Here is a 22,216-nt window from a genome sequence, read left to right as displayed (position 1 = left end):
CATTTTTACCAGCCATCAAAAGGAACTTGCAGAGAACCAGATGCTTCATTAAAGAATATTCACCAAGCCTTATAAAATCTTTAGTAAAAAGCAGAAGAACAAATCACCAGCGTTCAAGTGAGCTGAAGACACACATCCAGCTTTGATTACAACCTCCTGTACTGGAAAACAAATTGCGCTTAAAAAAAAAAAAAAGGAAAGGAAAAATACACCCAAGAAATCAAGAGATTCTGGCCTGTCTTTCCCACACTCCTCCAACCTGAATTTCCTGAATGAGGAATGCGTGAGACAAAGCCATTTGGTAGAAGATGCTAATTTAAACTTAAAGACAAATAACAGCTTAAAAGGGGAAGGGAGGAGGGAGTTTTAATCCTTTATGAAAAAACGCAACAGCTTGTGATTGCTACATATATCTCAGGAGTCAGAGGACTCTGTAAGAGCAGTGAGGCAAATTGTCAGGGCTTGAGCTGTCCTGGGACAAAGGAAATTACAGAAGATGTACTGCCTTATACAAGTTTTATTTAGTTTTATTTGAATTTGTATTTGTAGAACTCTCTAATGCCTGTATCTAGATGCAAAGTTCAGTTACCTGTTCCTTAGTCTCTCTCACCCCTTCCTAAAACACAGCAAGGAGGCTTTTCTGCCACATTGTCATCATCCACAGCAAATTAATGTCCTACACACTGCTCCTTCCAGGAAGCTTCTGTAACAGTTGGAAAAAAAAAATAAATCTGAAGTTCACCAAACATTCTGGGAACCAAGACAACCCCCAGTTTTTGATTTATTAAAAAAAAAAATATCAAAAACCCCACCGACCACACAAATCCAAAAAAAGATAAGTTAATCAGATCTTTCACTGCCCTCTGCTGTTACCAGTCATTTGGCTTCCAATTTACTGTTTAATAATGTTGTGCTGGGGGTCAGGGCTGGCAGTGTCCCAGCCCCCTTCTCAGGCGGGTTGGAGCTGCAGCTTGCAAATATGCTGAAGTTTAATGCAATCTGTCGTCTTTGGTAATCACATTCCACCCGCACTGCATGCAATAAAGACATACTGGTAAATGCATTTGCTAAAGATACACTCCAATGAAAAGGCTACAAGGCTGATTTACAGGAGGCAAGGAAGAAGCATCAGGTAACGGAGGCTGGCAATAGATGTGCCAATGCTCTGCGCACAGCAACAGAGGGCACGGATTGTGCAGCAGCAGCACCGGCACCACTTTACATTAAAGCTAAGAAAAAGAAACCACACGTTTTGGGAGCTGGGGACTTTAAAGATACCAGAGAAAAGCCCTTTCCCTGGCAGCTTTAACCTTGCTGATTTGCAGACATACAAAGACCTTCTTTGTAAACAGGAAGGAAAAAAATTCCACTAGGACTAGCAACAACATTTGGTCTAATATATCCTGACAATTTTCCCATCTCCTTCTGTCAGGCTTCTTCTGGGAGCCGGCTGGCAGCTTGTTTCATGTTATACTTAAATCAGGCATACAGCTTCCCCTCACAATGCTAATGCGACAGAGAAAGACTGCTTCTATGAAATCTCCACCTCTCCCCCACCCTTTGCATCAGTAATCCCATGAGAGGAGTCTCAGTTTTCTATTCCCAGAAGGCTCCATCCTTTTCCCTACATCCATCTACTATAGTCTCAGCACCCTTTAGAGAATTTTCTATACACACACATTTCCCCCCCCAAAAAAAAACCCAAACCCTGCCCTTAAGGGACATCTGACCCACTGAATTCTCACATGGCGAACAGCATCCTTTGCACTCCAGACATCCCAAGCAGCAGCTTATTTCTTACCACTCACTTTTCCCAAGACCATAACCTAGTTGTTATGTCCAAATACTTTATTTCTCCTTTCTCCTTCACTTGTTTCAATAGCCAGAAATTCTTCCAAGGTACTGAACATGATGTCCTAAGGCATCAACAGAACCTACTAGGGCTTCTGCATCTCGGAAGGAAGAGCCATAAGGCTTGCTGGCACCCCACACAAGATGAATTTTTTTTAGGAGTGCAATTTTCTTAAAGGCAGAAGCTTTGCCCAGTAAAGAAGCTTTCCTCATGCAGCAATGAAAGGAAGCAAGACCTCCAACTGCGAAGTCCCATAAAAGGAGGATGTTTAGAGCCCATTCAAAATGTTGCCGATATTGGCAAAATGGATTTGCCTACTGTTTGCAGTACACAGCATCCAAAATCTACAGAATCATTGTGACTGACTTTCAAACCTAGGAGCATTGGTGCTGCTGTTTTGGTGGCAGCTCAGTACAACAGGACTCACTGATGGAAGTGAAGTTGGGACATACCACAGTGTGGCTGGGAAATGTGGAATGAACGTGGGAAAATGGATCCCAGTGAAAACTTGTCTCTTAAGAAGATCACAATTTGACTAATAGAAGCCACAGTTTTCAGGAACACTTCCCAGAAGAAAACACCATGCAAAACAAGACAGAAAAGCCAGCAAGTACAACAGGGAAGCTTTTGTTACCTTCTGAGCTGCACTAACACAGCGCTGATATTCCTTAGCCAGCTCCGAACACTTGAGCACTTCATGTTTGTTTTCTTGGTAGCACTTCAGAATTTCAGACTGCAGGTTTGCACAGACAGGATCAGTGTTCCTCCTCCTGCAGGGAAAACAAGCACAGAAAGATGTGTGAAGAGGAGTTTTCACCTACTTACTACCACTTTACCAGGGGCACACATACTAATCCTGCGTTGGAGTCATCTAGTCTTAACAGAGAAAGTGGTGGGAGCAACAATCACCAAAGTGGGTCAAATGACCAACAGTGTCTTTCAGCTGAAAAATCCAGGGTACTTAGCAGAAAGAAGGAACACGTTCTTTCTAGGTTGGTGTGGAAGGCTGTTTTACCCTTAGACAAAACATCATCTCTCCTCCACAGTCAGGAGGGGAAAAAAATAAATCAATTCCAAGAGGTTCAGTGATTTCAATGATTTCCCCAACTCACACTGGAAATCTTTGGCAGAACTCGGGAACCCTGGCAGGGCCTGCGCTAGATCTGTAACAGTCTTGACAAGGAACTGAATGAACTTGTTGAATAAGCCGCCTCGACCTATTGAATTCTCATCTATTTAAACACTTCAAAAAAAATCCAACACAGTCGGAAGCACTGCAATTCTCCTAGTGACTAGAAAAAACAGAATAATAGCAAGACCAGATATCCTTTTCTTTGTATTTCTGAAGCAATTAGTACTCATACCCCATAAATGGCATTGACAGCTACCCAAGAACAATTAGGGATGATGTTCTTATACTCTAATGTGCATGTGTACATATGGCACATCATCAGCAACAGTACCAATAAAGCGGAAGGTCGTTGTAAAACAATACCAGCAACAATGGCACAAAAACAGTAAGACAGTGTCATCAGCTGCACAGACAGGCAGACACAAATTGCAGGAATTTGCAGCACAATTGCCATGGTATGTCTTACCAGGAACAAGAGAACATATGCTCAGGTGTAGCAATCCTCAGATGACGCCTTCTAAACCACAAACCATTTAATTCCTTGCTTTTTCTGCCCCAATATGCTTACAGAGATCTGGGCCCAAATATCAAAAGCAACTCTTCCTTGCAAAGTGCTTGATGCTACAGGCAGGCATGAGTGCCATGCCACGATGTATTCATTTCCACAGTAACAGCAACAGGCACTCAGTCAGCAGCAAGGCTCCACAGCGAGGCAGAGAGAAAACATGACCTGTTCCTGGGCATGTCTCATTCTCTCAGGTGGAAGAGATTTCCAAGAAACGTGAAATCTTAAACCAAGATCTTTTAGAAGCTTCTGGAGAGCTCAGATCTGAGTTTCCAAAACATGCTCGTTTTTGTAAGGTGCTCAGGAAGCCAAGTGGAAGGGCCAAAAGAAGAAAAAAATAATAAAAATAAAAATCTGTCCTTTCTGTATCATCAACCTAGTTGCTCCCTCAAAATAGTTTGGCTGAGGCATATTCCAAATGACACTTCTTCAGTCCTCAGTCTTACTGTCAACATACATGGATGACTAAGAATTTACCAGTAACAGTATGACAGCCCCACTAAAACACTGAGGTTTCAATCAGAAACCACCAAAGATACTATACAAACTTCTTTTTCCACCTCTTCACTAATCTTACAGCTTTTAGAAGAAACTTATTCCATCCATGGTCGCTAGAGGCTAGTGTGCATTTCTAATTTCAAAGTTCTATAGCAAATCACCTTTAAAGCCTCTAAAAATCCATACTCTAAAAAAATCTTCAAATTCTGGAATAGAAAAGTACCCAGGGAGAGCTTCAGAAACTCATAATGTTGGCATTTTGCTTTGTCACTAACTTTAATACCACTCTAATCAAATCGGTGAGACTGTGGAAATGATACCAAACAATACCAGGTCAGGAAATACCACCAAATCCCTCAATCCATTGAAAAAGTTAAGGCTTTTAAAATCTGGGGTTTTAAACTCAGTCATGTTAAACTGAAGGGCATTTTGTAATTTGCATGAAAAGACTGGAACAGCAAAAAGGTACAGCATGCCACAAAATAGTCTGTATTCATCTGAACTGAACAATATGGTACAAACATCTTGGAAATATTTAGAAGAATGCTTGAGGTTGCCACTGTTGGCATGGAGAGCTATAGGAACTGTGCCTTTTTTATGTGTGTCTGCTCGTTCACTGTCTCTCCTGTGGCATCAGTCTTCATTGCCTGGAGTAAATATAAAGCTAGGACCCATCTGTGGACTCAGACAGTAGTACAAAGTCTGTGGTCCTCTTCTTTCAGGACACCCCTTGGTGCTCTGTCCACAGCACAGAGGCCTATTTAAAATCCATGCAGTGGTGAGCAAGAAGCCACAGAGTAAGTGTTGCTGCCTAAAGCTTACCAGAGGCAAGGGATCAATCAGCACAGAATGGCACGCATTGCCCAGCGAGTACCTAAGTTAGCATTCATACATGCCGCTTTCCACAACACAAAGATTTTTTGGGTACCAGGTACCTGGAACCATAATAAGAATATTCTCCTTCATTTCTTCAAAATAAAATCTCAAACTGTGGATATACATCAACTGTACCAGCTTCTCAAAACAGATTTAGAGAAACTAATCAACATAATGCAAAGCTGGTTAAGGTAATAATCAATACAAATTACAGAAACCAATATATTAGTGCATTCACCAGAGAACTGGAAATTCAATGGAACCAGTTAAATCCCACTGAGAATGACATTTCACTTTGGAGCAGGAAGCTAGCACTGCTCGGGAGATAACTGTCACTGTGCCCCACCGTGCAGTGTGATCCATGAAACAACGGGACAAGAAGTACATGTGAGCTCACCGTAAGTTAGCACATCCTGCTGAGTCCAGGAGTACACAAGCCACCCACATCCAGCAGTTTAGTTTTGGTACCCATCTGGACTGAAAAAGGGGATCCAAACTGCTTTGGTGAACAACTGCTTGAGGAACTGCCCTCCCAGCACAGCAATCGCTACTCTTGTCCTATCTCACTCAAAGGGATGCCACATTCCTGCTCACGTTAAGTCTCTTCAGGCTGCAACATTTCCACACAAGGGGGGACACAACAGCCCCATACACCAGTTGCACATTTCAGTTGTCTGGCTTTACTCATACATATCTGAAAGTAAAAGGTATTAACACACACAAAAACCCTGATGGAGACCAGCAACATCTAACTACAAACATCTCTGCTGAGAGCAACAGCACATGGACTTCCAAAGGAGGGGGCCCTTCGACAACTGTCTCCAACCTCAGCCCAGCTCAAGGCTGTTGGCACTAACCTTTAGAAAAATTAATCTTCTGGACACTCCGTGACACTGCCTTTGGAAAACACCTTGTTGTTTTGAGGGGCTGTATTATTATTTCTTTAACAACAAGGGGGAAGGAACATGGTGGAGCAGGGATGAGGTTTGAATACATAAGAGTAGGGGACTAGTATGCTTTGACTTTTCTTCTAAAACAGATCACAGTTTTAAACATAACATGCCACCATCAAATAAAGTAGACAATTACCCTCTGTCTAAAATAAAAGGCATTGTGATTACAGATGTAAGAGGCTCATTGATAGCAGCTAGGAAAAAGGCAAGAGAGAAAGGATGGACTGGGAAGAGCTAGGACAGTACCTCAGACAGGGAAGTATGGGAGATGAGCTCTGACAATACCTTGGAAATAAATGCAAGATGTACAGAATATGAAAGATTAAACCAATAACAAACACGCTCTCATCTGCCTAAAGGAAGAGGAAAGGAGAAAAGATGACAGGTGGGAAAAAGGAAAGGAAGAATCTAGAAATAAAACTCATTAGCAGTGCCTCCTCCATCGTAGTGGGGAAAGACACCTTCACTTCACCACTGTTCAATGGGAAGGAAGACAACGTACACATGAAACCCATGATTTCAGATCTTCCTCTCCCCCTCCCATGGAGGGATCTAAACCAGGTCTTTGTCTGGAAAAGAAGGCAGAGGTTTTCTCAAAATGAAACAAAAGGCATCCTTCTTTCTGCTATCCCTCGAGGTAAGACAGAATGAGCATGATCTTGCTGCATTTTGACACATCGAGAGTTACCAAATCCTCTCTATCACTGCGTATTCCCTTTATTTAATAAATGAAATCTCATCAACTTATCCTTCTTCTATTATCACTGCTGACATCAATCTGATAATATTGGCTTGGCGTGGAATCGTGCTATTATATGTCCTCTTGATATTTAATTTAAGAGAAACGTCTGCAGTGGGGTGAATATGTGAAGCAAGCTTTTTATTACTGGCAGCAGTAAGGACGCTGGGAGTGAATTAGACATTCATCTTAGTCAGGGCCAATCTAGTGGCTCAGAAGAGGTTTTCTTCTTAACCCTCTCCTAACTGTTCAATAGCGGCAGGTAACGGCTGCTCCAGTCAATAACTGCACTCATTTGTCTTGGCAAATTCATTTCTACATGGATATAAACCCCATGAAGAAGTGCTAAGCGTCTGGGAGGTTAAAGCAAGGTTCTTCAAGCATTTCCATCACAAGCTCTGCGATAGTAGGAAGAGTGCTGGTCTAAATGTCCATCAATTAATCAAGAAGCAACACAGCTTTGAAAGACAAACACACAAACTCACTGCAAGGAGTGATTAAGGCAGTATCATCAGAATACAGACCCCACAGACAGCAGGTTTCAAACACAGCATGATGGCTAGTAGCTAGTTGCTGCTGACAGGTTCCCTTTTTGGAAGAATTATGGACTCTACAGGAAAGCAAGGGAAAGCTGGAAGATGTGTATGTATTTGCTAGTCCTTCCACCCAGCTGAAAAATCAGACTAGCTAAGCAGAGGTCCAACTTTAATGCTTTAGGACTTGGCAGCTCTTTAGACTAGTGCACGATCAGTAATCACAGTGAGTACCGCAGCACAGCTTGGCTTTACCTGCTAGAACAGCAATTCCAGATGGACTTAAGAGCAAGATCCTCTTTTTACATTTTACTCTGGGAAACCAACCAAGCCGAGAAAAAACTCAAGATAGAGACTGATGTTATCTAAACACAGACATTTCGATAACTCTGCTCAGAAAGTAAAAAACAAAGATTTGCAGGGTCCCTCACAGAAGCCAACTTTTAGAGTAGCTACGCTCTGGTACACAGCTGCAAGCAGCAACCCAAATGGGGGAGCAACTTGGAATTTCCTGTAAGCTGCAAAATCTGACAACTGGATTAGTTGCTTTCTGCTGCATTATTTGACTAAGACCAGTGTCTGAGCTAACTTGAGCAAACCACATTAGTCACCACTGTCACCACAGCGCAGACAGCCTCAGAGGTCAGCAATGAGGTGCACATGCAGCACTGAGAAAAACCCAGGCACACAGCAGCAGTTTTTGCAAGTCAGGAAGGAATCAGCGACGCGTCATATATTTGGTTAACATGTTTATATATCCAGGGTACATTACATGTATTTCAGATTAAGCTCAGTGATGCTTTGGCCACATAAATGTGTGCTGCCATGCTGTACTATACATATATAAAAACTGATAAGTGGTTAACTGACCTGTAAAACTGCATTCTCCCTTGGGTAGCAGTTGGCTTTGATGGCTTCTCTTTAACATGTCAGAAAAATAACTCCAGACAGATGCAATACACAGCACATAGAAAGGTTCCATCCTCTCTCATTATTGCATCCTTGACATTTACAGCAGAAAATTAAACACAATTGAAGCATTTCATTCACACATAACAAACTCATCAGCACAGAACAAACAGCTAGGGAAGCTAACTTTCAGCATAGGCCCCAGGATGCTGCACTATCACAAAGCAAACACTACGGCTCACTGCGACCTATGGAATTCCCTGATCCTTCACATCAGCTTGGTAACATGGCTTGAATGAAAGAGGGCAGAGTCATGTTGCATCTGTTTGGCAAGAGAAATAAGAAATAAGCAGCTTAATAGATTATCCAAATGTCTACTAAAAATTCAGTAATATTTAAGCTACATAACCTAGCACAGTATAAACAAACTGCATGCCTCATGAGGATAAACTAATGTGATCAGGAAGGAAATATTTCTGATCAGCTTCATGTATTCAAAACACTGCTCATCAGGGCTTTGCCACTGATCTGGATGGAATACAAGGCTTGCAGAATTAATATTGTGTAGAGCAAGAGGAGACAGACTAAAAGAAAAGGTGAAACCTCATGACAATTTTCATGTGAATAGGGCCACTACGTCCAATTTTCAGCTGAAGCAGTTGTACTCCTGTCTTTCTAAAACCCTTCCTATATGCCTTGGCACACCGTCTGCAGCACACGACTACATGGCTGCAGTATTTCCCCCCTCTCTTTCTTCCCCTTGACAGCTGCGTTTCAATAATAGGTCACTCAATTCTCTTTTTCCCTACTTTGTCCATGGAAGTGCCTCATAAATGTGTATTTATAAAATACTATGAGTTTCTGGGTGACTCTGATCCTACAAAATTTGTCACTCAAGTACTTCCCAACATCCATTCCTGTTTTGACAGCTTGTTTGAAGCTGCTATGCAATTCCCCACAGCAATTTGCGCACTCAGTGCACCCTTGTCCTTTCCAGGACAAATACCTCCTTTCCTTCCGATCAGAGGTACACAGAAGCTGTTCTGAAATCTTCTCCTGTGTAAGTAATTAGATTCTATCGCTGTGAACAAAAGTTAACAGAAGTCCAAATACCAAGCGCCAGCAACTTGTTGAGTCACTGTACTGCATTCAGTGAAAATAGCCTGACCCAGCTGCATTTTCTTCATCAAACAAACAAAAAGCCCAAAACCCAAATTCAAAAATATACAGATTGAAGTGGAAAATGATTTAAAATTACCAGTTTTCTGTAACAACCTCTAATTTTGGAAATCTAACAACATTCTCTCCAAATCTCCAAAGTGATGCAAAGAGATTACGTGACCCATCCAAAGCTGGTTCCAGCCCTCTGTCCTTCTTACTTCAATGTATCACAAACTCCCCTGCCCTCCTTTGTGGTTTATTCTCACAAGCAGTCATTTCCCACTTGACCAATGGGTCATCCTAAAAGACTTGGATTTATACTTCACTGTGCTTTGCCAAGCACAGTGTCAACCAAATTTAACTGGCTTCCTTAGCTCCCCATAAGCTGCAGGCACTGGAGTTTTGGTGGTGTCTCTGGGGGGAGGAGGAAGTTAGCAATATGCAAAAAAATGGTACAAAACCATATAAAATTAAATGATCCCTATCCTACTGAACCTGTGAACACAATAACTAATCAACCCTATTAGCATTCTGCATGGCAGATGGCAAGTGGTTTGGAATAATGAGAGACTTTTCCCCACAAGTGGATAATTCCAATATACATTTGGATGTAAATTCTTTACTGATTATGATGGTAGAATACCAAGTTATGAGGAACTGCCAGTTTGGAAGATGAAAGGAAAACTACGGCCACTTCCTTCACTTGCCAAGAGATACAGAACTTAACAGAAATGGACCTCCTGCCCACAAAGCCATGCACCATTTTTTCCAAAGATGCCAAGCTACTGAAAGTTGACTAGCAAAGATGAAGAGCCTAAAGTTAGCAGCAAAATGGTCTCTGGAAGCCAAGCAGAAATGAGTCAGAATCTTGTTGCTGGAAGGAGTTCTCTGAATCAGAAAGGAAGCTGGCTCAGCTCCCACAAGGCAGAAAAGCAATATAGCAAGCAATAACTGAATCTGAAAACAACAAACAGCCCAACAAGTGACCCGTATAAGGATTTTCTTTCTTCAGATAAAAAACATCTAAAACTGGTTAAGATCTCAGGTCAGGAAGGGAATGCATGCAGCTTACAGAATGCATGCAGCACTGGCCCCAAGAATATACGGGTTGTGGTAGTGCTACGTTGTCTGGGAGTTAGCTGGGAAACCGCCTGCTGGGAGAGTCCTGGGCCCGTATTTTCTGTTGATCTATTAAACCCCCTCCCCCAAAAGTATTCTAAAGAAGGTAACTGAAGATGTGATACACTGATTTCATATAACTGCAAGGCATGAGAGACAGGCAGGTTCAGTAAATTTTTTCCTATGTGAGATGATCTCGTAATGATGTCAAGACTAACGAATTGGGTTTTTTTTTAAAGAAAACCCTGACCACTCATTTTAACAGCAGTTACTTTTCTGAAGTGTCACTAAGCACTGTACTAGGTCCCTACAATTTACACCAGACTACACAAAGGAGTAACAGTGACGGACAAAAATATGAGTCCATTAGTATATCCTGAACTGACAGAGTGGCATATCCTGCTAAAGATGCAGAAAGAAATTCCGAGAGGAGAATGAAGCTGCCAGCATTAAAGTTCAGGTGGGATATGAAGCTCTTCATATTCACTTTATTAAAAAAAAAAAAAAACCAAAAAAACCACCAACCCTTGATTCTGCCCACATGCTCTAATCTTCAAAACCACTGTGTCCCCTTTTACCATGCTGTGCAATTTGTTGAGGACGGACTCAGAAAGATCCCCATTAAGCAGCTACTCATCCCCCAAAGAACATCAATAATGGAGCTTTCAAAGAACACACACAAAGTCTTAAAGCCTGGTTTTGGGGGAAAGTTATGATTATTTTTCTTTTTTTTTTTTTTTAAATAAGTATTATAATTTCAAAAAGTCCTTAGAGAATTGAAAAAATCCTTATAGAAAATAATGTAGATAAGATGGGTTTACATTTGAAGATGAGCATATCAAATGTCTAGGGTGAGTTAATGAGACCTATGCCTACTTGAAGATGCTCCACCGTGCTGTTAGTGGCACTCACGGTCAGCACAGTGCTAAGAAGTTCTCTCTGAAGAAACAATATTCATACCTGAACAAGCAAGTGATCCTGTCTTCCAAACGCCACTTTTTCAAGCCAAATTACTTACAACTTTTGTTGGCGTGGTATGTGTATGTCCCAGACAGGCAGGCAAGAGACACTTCCAGGACCAACAAGGGAAATAAAAGGATAGGAAGGAAGACCCAGTCCCAGCAAGGTCCTCTCACAGTAGGCTGATACAACCTGATCTTGAGACCACAAAAGCTGATGGGACCCCATAGCCTAGACACCTATTTAGTCAGAGTAACATCATGAACTATTAAAATCACACCAAGTAAGTGAAAAATAACGTCATTGAAGCCTGGTCTGATGGCAGAGATGATTTTTCTCTGCCTTTGAAAGGGAAGAAAGGACCTCAATCCCTCCTCAGCCAACAACAAACACCACCAACTTCCTCTGTACAGATGGATCACTGTGATGGAAGATGTCAACAGCTGTCCTGCCACAGTCCTTATTTCCCCAGGAGGAGGAGATACAGAAGCTCTGACCTACAGAACAAACTATTACTCTCCTCAAATTTCCCCCACTGGTACTTGTGTTTGGCCCATCCTATTATGCCTCCATCACTCTGGGAGGAGACCAACTCAACAGTAAGTAAAATGCACTGTGTGAAGTGTCGTAATCCAGAATCAGAAACACAATTACTGTTCAAAATAGCAACACTGCCCTTGAAATCAGTTGCTACTGAATTAATGACCAGATTGTTAGGACTGTTACCTCATCTTTGCCTTAGGCTTCTAATTAGCAAACAAGTCATTAATTCACTGGTAACAAGTGGTTTCTCAGGCATTATTACTTCTGACATCTTTAATTTACCACTCTTTTTGGAAAGCTTCCCCAGACAACTTTAACCTCAGTCCTCTAGAAATCAACCCTGTGCCACTACCACCAGCACACCCACTGGAAGATGGAGGCAGAAAAACACAGCACAAATAAGCTCAGATGGGTCACTAATTAATATTCATTACTTCTTTCCCAACTCAAGCTAAGGGGAGGAGGGATCAAAGACACAAGAAGTTCTGGATTTTGGCGTGGATCTGTCATTACGTCTAAATCAACACTAAACCACTAGGAACCCTGAAGAAACCTTGCTTCCACCATGATGCACAGTGGAATATTTCATTCCCAATCTGAGGATCAGAGATCAGCTCCTATTTTCATTGCATTCTCCATGACAAAAAGCTTTGAACTGAAATATTTCACATACTCTGATGCACAAAGTATGTCTGAGGTTTGTTTTAACAGCTGCACAAAATATCCATGCTTTTGAAAACAATCTGGATTTGGCTTGCCAACAAACCCTGATCTAAAGGTTTTATAATGGCAACAGTACTACAGAATACAAGTGCTTTCCATGTAAAAATCGATAGCAATAGAAACATCCCAAACAAACTACATGGAGTCTTTGGTACTTCTTCCTTTGCTACTCCAGTCTTCACTATTCAGGCCTTATTTTATAAATTCCCAAGTTCTACCAATATACCTTTGAAGAAACGCTCTTGCAATTTTGAAAAGATATATTAATATTTTACACCTGTTTTTCAGCACTAACAGAACTGCGACCTCAGTTCATTGGACTGATTTATTTGTCATCCCTCATCATGCATGAGAGGAAAGACGATACTGTGAACACTAGATTAGAACATAATTTTACTAACTAGGCAAAAAGAAAGTTCTGTTTAGGACCAGCATTTTAGTAACCCCCAAGAACTGAACTTCAGAAAGAAGATGGCACAGCTTGCATAAAGTATACAATCTAATAAATTTTCAAGATTTAAAATTTAGTTCAAAAAAGAATAACCTGGCTCAACTGGAACATTTACACAAATCCGTTACACACATTCGACTTTATTTCCACATACCATATTCCTAAAGCACTAGGGGAACATACTTTGCTTGGAAGTCAGTGCACTGATACAGTTACTTAACAGGCCCTCCAAAATTCGTAAATAAGATGTTTACATGCTAACGTAAATGAGTGAGGAACTTTTTGAAACAGAACTGAAAATGATCGGGAAGTATTTCTTTCAGTAAAATTCACATCATGTAAAACGTCACAAAGTCAAAATTCACCTGTCTACTCTTTTACCCTCTTTAGAAGTAACTTTGGGGAAACTCATGGCTTATAGTCTCTTAGAGCAATAATCCAATTTACTATTAAGAGTAACTTTGTAAACGTGAGAAACAGCAAAGCTTTGACTAATAACTCATCTCTTTTAAATAAAGATTACATGAAACACACTCAGTGCAGATGGAAGGAGGAACAACAAACACAAACCAAGCACTGGGGGAAGAACAAGACTGGGATGGAGCCAAACCATTTTTTGTGAAGAACCACCATTGCAGGGCACAAAAGCACTGTACTGAGATAAGGCTGGGGATAAGCTCCCAGCCGTAATCAGTCTTTTATTCCTCTTAACTCTTAAATCGCTATTGCAGAGGCTCTTAATTTAAAGACTGAATTAATCATTTATCTAATCGAATTATAGGAGAAATCCCAGAGCAATTTTCTTTGAAAACTATGATGCCTTTACCCTTCTTCTCCTTGGGCTTCATGACTGCCCACGTAATTACTACTTCAGAGCTCGATTTCTGGGCACAACCCTCTGTTGAAATACCCGAGGCCTCATAGTAGATTTCAAGATTAATAAACTCAAGTATCGCCACATAACTTTTATAAGCTTTCCAGATCTACAAAAACTAGGAAAAAAAAAAAGAAGGAAAAAAGAAAAGGTGGTTCCTCCAGGTACCAGTTAGTCTTGCCATTTAATTGTGGGGCCATCAGCCTCATAAAATCTTGTGCAATTCAATAAAGCTTTCATTTCCATGAGCACTGAAAGCAAGCTATAAATTCCCTGTTCCCAGCAGACAGTCCATCTATGAACTTTCCCCCCTATCCCCACTGAGTCAGTGTGGTTCTCTACTCCATGTTCAGCCCAGGAGGATACTTACTACTTGCCAGTTTCTCTAACATAATCACCTTAAATACGCATGTCCATTAAGTTTAAAGATCTTAGGACCATTAAATGGAACTCTTAGATACTAAGTTCCATATGGAGTAAATCTCTTCGGCAGTTTCTCTGTTGGAAAGCTGCCTTGGATTCAAGGCTGATCTCTATCAGGATAAGATACTGACATTCTTTATGCACTCCTTGAGAACAGCGCAGAGCATACGCAGTCCTCTCAGCACAACATGCAAAGCAGCACAGCCATCGGTAAGCAGCTTCAGAAACAGGTCTGCAAACTATAAGGAGATCTCAGAGGGAAACTCAGCTTCAGAACAATTTTATCTTTTAACAGCTTCCTAATCCCCTCACCCTACTCCTGCAGCTTTACCTTTCAGAGAGTCACACCCCCATTCATGCCAATTCTTGCATCCAAATACAACAACTACAAAAATAAAATAAAAACGTGATAAGACAACTGTCACAAAAGAAAATAAATCAAATTTTTTTAAAAAATACCATTTTGAGGCTAAATCTAGAGTGCCTGCACTAAGCTATAACCTCTTTACTGATGGTTTTTTCCTTCCCCTTAACAGATTCAGGGACTGTAATAACATTTAATCCTCAGAAGCTAATCTAAATGTAACACTCAAAAGAAGACAAAGACAACGCAACAGAAAAAAAAATCTGGCTACTGCCTTTTGGGAGTGCTGCTTTATCCCCGGAGCGAGCGCATTAATAGAGCTTGGAATGAAATGCCATTTTATTCTCTGTAGCAGGGAGGGGATTAGCAAGTTGTCTTCTCTAAACCCAGTCTGAGTCATGGCTCTATGAACACTGAGAAAAGGACATGGAACGAAGTGAAGGGCGGGGAGCACTAGCTTTTTATTTACACGCTGTTTCCTTTGTGGGTGGCTACTGATGTGCACAGTTCACTAAACAGGGAAGGAAGAGGGAAAAAGTTCCAAGTCCCCAGACTTTAATTCTGTTGGTTAACAAAAGAGAAAAATCATAATGCACCAATTATAACAACATCATTGAGACAATATGTCCGTGGCAACTGTCCAATTCACCACAGCATGTAAGCAACAAGGGCAAGTTGCTTAAGGTGCTGAAAGCTGTGCTCCGTGGTTTCTTGTTGCTAGGATCTTCTTCCTGGGAGAAAGAAGCAGGTTGGACAGAGCCCAGAACAAAGAAGAAGGAGACACCGTGGTAGGAGGAACAAGGAGACAGAAACAGGCTAGGTTCAGGTGAAGAGATGAGGAACAAAGATCACCGCACAAGTCAGGCCATGCAGGCACTAAGCTTAGCATCCTACCTTGAAGTAGAAACCAAAAGCTAATGACTATGTCGGTGATTTAATATAAAGTTCAGCTCTAAGTACTTCACTGCTGTTTCTATACAAAGGGAGATAGGAAAGTTTACTTTCCTAACTCGCAGATCTGCTGTGAAGGGTCACTGGTGGAAAGATTGTACAATATTCCTAAATTCTGCAACGCTTGATTATCACTAAGGAGAGGAAATAGCCTGTGGAACTCTTCACCACTTATGCAGGGCTGTAGGTATTGATAATGGAATTACAAAAGTCAATAAATGCCAAGGAAACACTAGGTTTTTCTTTCAGATACTTCTTATCACTGCCTCCGTGTGGACTGCAAAAACCAGGGTACGCACTGCGGAAACAGCCTCAGCCCTGTTCCCCTCTTCCTCCATCAGCTGTACTGATATACAGTGGCAGAAAACAACAAATACAGGGTACGTTGGTCACAAGGCACAAGTGCCAGGGCGGGTCAAAGACTTCAAAGTGAAACAGATAATATAAGCTAGGGAAGAGACACTATGGGAAGGAGATGTAGTCTCCTCTGCAGACTGAGGAAGTGTCATTTCTGGTTTCCTTTCGTTACAGGAGCTGTCATAGTCCGGTACTGTGTTGTGGTTTAACCCCAGCCGGCCACTAAGCCCCACGCAGCCGCTTGCTCACTCTCCCACAGCAGTATGGGGCAAAGAACCAGAGGAGTAAAAGTGAGAAAACTCGTGGGTTGAGGTAAAGACAGTTTAATAGGTAAAGCAAAAGCCGCGCACGCAAGCAAAGCAAAACAAGGAATTAATTCACCAGTTCCCATCGGCAGGCAGGTGTTGAGCCATCTCCAGGAAAGCCGGGCTCCAGCACGCATAACAGTTACTTGTGAAGACAAATGCCATCACTCTGAATGTCCTCACTGCCTGCCGCCTTCTTCCCTGAGCTCTATATGCTGGGCATGATGCTATATGGTACAGGATACCCCTTATGGTCAGTGGAGGTCAGCTGTCCCAGCTGTGTCCCCCCAGCCCCCTCGCTGCCGGGATGGAGTGAGAAGCAGAGAAGCCCTTGGCTCTGTGTAAGCACAGGTTAGCAATAACTAAAACATCCCTGTTATCAACACTGTTTTCAGCACAAATCCCAAGCATAGCCCCATACCAGCTACTATGAAGGAAATTAACTCAGCCAAAAAAATTATCCCAGCCAAAACCAGCACACACTGGAAACAAGCAGACCTGTGCTTCATTCATACTTTGGCTATATTCCAGTTCATGTAATTTTGCTGGAGTGTCAGTTTATTCCTGCCAACCAAGCTACTAGATCTGCATAAATCAGTCTTACCTATCTTAGCACTTCCTGTGCTTGTATCTCTAATATGAAAGCACAAAACAGAATGAGCAAACTATTCTTTCCACTAAAGTCACAGGATCTTGTAATTTATTACCATAAACAGGCTGTAAGCAAAGAATGAAAGACTAGAATGCACAATGACTAACAAGAGGACCTCACAACATGCAGACTTCAAGTCCTACTAATTAAGCATGAACGCCAATGTACAAAGGAAGTTTCCCCGACCCCGTCCCAGCCTTATCGTGACCCACATGTGAGGCATGTGGACTCCTTTTAAGAGCATTTGCACAGCGTGTTGCACCCCAAGGCAACAATCCCAAGATAGATCACTACACACTGTGTAAGAGACGCATACACTGCAGGCTGATGAGGTAAAGCAATGACTCTTCCCGCATGTACAATTATCAAAGGGCATTATCAATCCCAGATCACGCACTCCAACACACAGCTCAGTGCAATCCTGGCTATTGCTGGCAATTTCTACTACAAAAAAATATAGAGCATGATGTTCACCTTCTCCCTCAGTTTCACTAGTGCCACACAGCTTATCCTTTCACAAGACACCTCCCAGCCACATTACCTTTTCATACAAAATTCACACCAGGGCAGGTGTCTTTCAGCTGCAAGGAATACAGCCCAAGGAATCTGTCCCTTTGTAATGGCTCAAGTTCATATTGCCATCAAATAGAAGAGCATTGTACAATAAAGCCAGAAGCCAGGGACTGGCAGATGACAAAGGCTCAAAGAATAGGAGTTCCCTAAGAAACCATAAACACATTTTCCGAAGCTTGAAAAAAAGACGTCATTAGCATTTGTGTTGGTCTCAGCCACTAACCTTTATGAGAAATGGTTGCATTCCTGAATTTCCTACGTTACCAGTCTTTATCTCCACAAGAACCAGAAGAGACCAAATGAAACTGAAACCTCAGGAACCAAACTTAAGACTACTATAAAAAACAGGTTAGCTACAGTCTGCAATAGCAAGTAAAGAACATAATCCAAGGTCACAATCTCTTCCTTTACAAAGTCGCAAGGATAAATCATTGCTACATGTGTTCCCAACAACTGATCGTACATCTGCAGAAGCAAATCCAAGAAAAGATTGATCAAAGACTGTCAAAACTTTATGTCCTATGAATTTTTAAAATTTTATTTAAAAACAGAATTTAGAATTCTACTATGGAAAACAGCATGAAAATGCACACAATGTGTTAGCTGCCTTGTTTTGGCTTCTTTAGCAACTTATTGCTTGACTGTCCAAACAAAAATGTGAAACTACAACAGGTTATGTGATGCTTTGGCAGCCAAACATAATTTTAAATAAAGACAGCACAATATACTGCACACCCCACTAACATATTCATCACTACTATATTATCTATTTATGCAATTAAGTATCATACAGTCTGGACCGGACCCAACTGGACTACATATGTTGCTACTCTAGTTTACTGCATGTTGGCCAACTGTTTACCCAACTGAGATCCGAGTGCTGCTCTTAACAGTGTAATTGCTTTAGACTCATTAATATTAAAGAATTATAGAAAATATTTTTTCCTGGGCAGCTGTTAGTGCATGTGGAACAATAAGCTATATAATGCTACCAGCAAACACAAACGGAATTTAGACACTAAATATGCTCACAATAAAAAGACAACATTAAAGGTCTGCTAATTGTGCCAAGGCCAATAAAAAAGGCCAGAAAAATCAGTGCACCCATTCTAAGAAAACATTCATGATAATTACAACTCTATTTTGAATGAAATTTACAGGGCTAAGATTTAGACTGTTTACCTTTTTCTTCCCTGGACAATGAAAACTTCAGAAGTGGTGCCATTCTTTCTGCTCCCATGCACTAACCCAATGCTGTGATGTGTAAGTTAAATACCTTGGGTCAAAGTGTGAACAGATTAAACTTGTTCCATTGCCATTTTGAAAACCCTAGTAAATATTCTGATTTAATTTGAATTTTCTAAGTCCATGTCTTTTCCCTCATTCTCCCTTGCAAGATCTAACAACTTTAGACTCAATTCTGTCAAGCTTAGCAAAGAAAGAGAGGATGCTGGCTTGCAGCTTCTCAGCCTTCTAAATACCTGACAGCAGGTAACTTCACACTCTGTTTACAGGAATATCCAGAGGCTACACACAGTGTTATGAAATGCAACTGGAACTGCTGAAAAAAAAAACCAAACAAAACCAACCAAACAAACAACAAAAATGGCTCCTCACTTTATCCACTCCTCTGCCTTGGTGGCTGCCTCCTGGTACTGCTCGGATGTCAGCTTGTAGATCTCTGCATTCTGAAACAAAGAATATAATGCTCAGCTCTAAAACTTAAAGGCATCTCAGATCTTATCCCATGATAAAGTTAGCTTTTATAATTAATAACGCTTTCCAACAACAAACAGTATATTCAGTTCAAAGAACATAAAAAATGCTTAAAATTTCATTTTACTTTCAGCAAAATGCATCAAGGCCACAACATGTCCTCCGTTCCATGCTTCGCCTTTGTGAAGGGAAAGAGGGGTAAAGGTCGCTAACAACCATCAGCTTTAATTACTCCATGTAACCACGAAAGTAAGGTGTTTCCAGCACTGAGTTATTTTGAATTTGGTTGTGTTTTGTTCTCTTTTTTCATTAATTGCTGTGAAGGATCTTGTAAGTTACTGACACGCAAGTATCAAAATTGGCTGCTAGCACTGGAAAATCCATTTTACATTTCAGTGCTTCTACTTATGTTACTTATTCTTTAAAAGAAAATTATGCAGCCTGTTTCCCTTTTAACAACGTCGGGAGGCATATCAGGTATCAGTTAAGGCACTGCCAAACAGACTTGAGTGTCTTGCTGCAGGGCTTAAGAGGTTTGTACTAGACTCTCCTGTGCTTGCACAGAAAGAGTTTTAGCTCACAACTGCTCAGCTGCTGAACACAGAGGACGAATTCCTCCTCTCGGCTGCACTTACAAGCCTCCCAAGCACGAACAGCAGAAGGGAACGGGTGCACACCCCCGGCGACTGCGCTGCAAGGTCTTGTGTTGCTAAACTGCTGATAAAGCCGCTTTAGGCAAAGCCTCTGGACTTTACCCTGCAATTGCCTCACTCCAAGCTCATCTGCAAGGCCCTTAGTCTGAAAAGGCACATGCAGAAAATATGCACTAATCAATCACATAAGTGACAAAATGGTATCGAAAGTGAAAACAGCTATTCATTGAGGGCCGGTTCTAGCTGCTATCTTGTCTCTCCCCAGATCTGGTCATTTTTTATAGAATACTATTCTTGCCCTTCTTCTTTTATTTTCCCATAAATGCAGCTGTGGTCCTGCGCATGATGAGACAACACATATTGTTCAGTGGTTAGAAAAAGAAAAGGACAGATATAACTCAGGTTCTGTTAGTGGTTCTGCCACTTGTGCAATCTTGGGCAAGTCACCATTTTCCATCTGCAGGCGAGGGATAACAGCTGCCTGTATCACTGAAGCTGTGTGAAGCTTAGCTAATTGGAAGGTTTATACAGGTTTTCAGAGCCTAGGCTTCAAGGTGCTATATTTAAGCGTTTTATCTCTGGTGCCTGAATTTATGTCACATACCAAAAAAACCACAGAACAGACTTTGCTATTGCAAACTTTGACCTAGGAGACAGACTTAAACTGAGAAATCTTGGAGGAGTAACCACTTCAAAATGCATTTTGCCAGCAAATTCTCATTAATGTTTTCATTTACTTACTTGTTACATAACGGTCAAACTTCTATGCTATTAAACCCATTCTTCTCTTTCCTATAATGAAAAGTTTAGCTCTTAAGGGAGCCTTTTTCTCTGTCCTGTAAACAGATCTCATGACTTTCAACTACCTGCTGTTACTTATTCACACATGTAACCACAAGACCTGTGCTTCATTAATTACATTTGCCATTAAAAATTAAATAATGTGAATAAGTAGACGTAAGTGTTATCTCCATGGGCTTCATAAGTCTCACCGTTTCTCCAATTACTGCCCAAGCAATTTTCATATTTCATACTGTCTGATTTCTCAAAGGGACTGGCTTTGAGAGATCAAAATGAGAGAAACTGGGAAAGAGAGAAAGCAACGTAGTAAAATTAAACATTTTTCAAGGCAATAGGAAGTAGCTCCGTCAGATACTATTAGCCTACAGCACTCTGCAGAAACAGCAGCAAGAGAAGAAAACAGGAACAAATATGTTGTACGTGAGACCCAGCATGAGGTTGGCATTTAACCCACCTAAAGAAAGGGAAAATAGCCAACAGATTCATTTGCTGGTTGCACTGTCAATTAAAGTGGTTGCGGCGCAACCTTGCCTAGTTTATTAGAGAGAGTTCAACCCCACAGAACTATGGTCTGCTTCATCTTCAACAACATCAACTACAAACACGGACAAAAATAGCTGGGAAAGAAACCGGTATGAAATAGCTCTGGATCATAAAGCTGATAAAAGCAGGCAAGTGAGAACCTGAACGGAGAGGCAAGAATCTCAGTGAGGGAAAGGAGGAGAGACCTGGCCTCAAAGAAACCACAAGGCACATGGCACAATGGGAAGCTCAAGGAGGGGCACAGAAGACCTTCAGCCTGAAGATGAAAGCTGCTGAGTTTTAAAAATGAAAAGGAAACATCTTTGCATATGATTCAGCTGGGCCTCTTGCCTTTAGAGGAGACCTCTCTGCCACCTTCTTCCTGCCTCCCCCTCAAAAATCTTACAAACTAATGAAGCAGTATTTCCAATGCTATGCGTCACTATCTTCAAATGCTTCCCCAAGGTAAGAAAAACAGAGTTTTACCATTTAAACCCAAGTTCGTTCAACAAGCAGACTTGTTAAACAGGTTTTCCTTGGCCTTTCGGCCCTTTCCTACCCTGGGAAAGTCTCGTTCACTTTTGTCGTAAGCACTAAGTGAGCAGCAAATGGGCTACATGGGCAACAGATGGACCTTTCAGCGTGGGCACATGGCAGGTTCTGCGATCCAGGGCTCCTACTTACTGAAAATAATTTTCCAAGTATCCTTATCTATATGACTTCAGATGCAAGGTGTGCTTCATTTTCAGTATTTTACCCACCACACCACAGCAGGGAATAATGTTCCAATGGCTTATAAAAATCTAGGACTGTATAATAAGGTTGCAAACAAGGAACCAAACCAGGAACCGCCTATGCACTTCCTGTGACTTCAGCAGAGCTGCCCACACACCAGGGCTATTCAGCAGGATCAGGGTTTGGTATTTGCACTTGAAACAGTCTGAGCTGCCCATAGTCTCAGTGAAGTTCTTTAGCTTCATAAAACAATATTCAGTTGCACAGCAGAAGAGA

At 41.4% G+C, this 22,216-nt stretch overlaps 1 protein-coding gene and 1 long non-coding RNA gene across 10 annotated transcripts in view; one reads left to right on the top strand and one right to left on the bottom strand.

The window, feature by feature from the left end:
- Positions 1-22,216, bottom strand: part of CHCHD6 (coiled-coil-helix-coiled-coil-helix domain containing 6) — a 116,388-nt gene that overhangs the window by 35,368 nt on the left and 58,804 nt on the right. For all 9 annotated transcript variants that reach the window (XM_037387024.1, XM_037387015.1, XM_037387021.1 and 6 more), the window contains 2 exons: positions 19,131-19,201; positions 2,487-2,622 (listed from right to left, as the gene is read on the bottom strand). In XM_037387024.1, coding sequence (XP_037242921.1) covers positions 2,487-2,622; positions 19,131-19,201 — 207 coding nt within the window. The remainder of the gene's footprint in view (positions 1-2,486; positions 2,623-19,130; positions 19,202-22,216) is intronic.
- The window catches only part of LOC119147706, a 40,630-nt gene that overhangs the window by 5,949 nt on the left and 12,465 nt on the right, over positions 1-22,216 (top strand). The window lies entirely within an intron of this gene.

This window comes from Falco rusticolus, chromosome 4, assembly GCF_015220075.1.
Source record: "Falco rusticolus isolate bFalRus1 chromosome 4, bFalRus1.pri, whole genome shotgun sequence".
NCBI lineage: Eukaryota > Metazoa > Chordata > Aves > Falconiformes > Falconidae > Falco > Falco rusticolus.
This window is presented reverse-complemented; position numbering and strand designations above follow the sequence as displayed.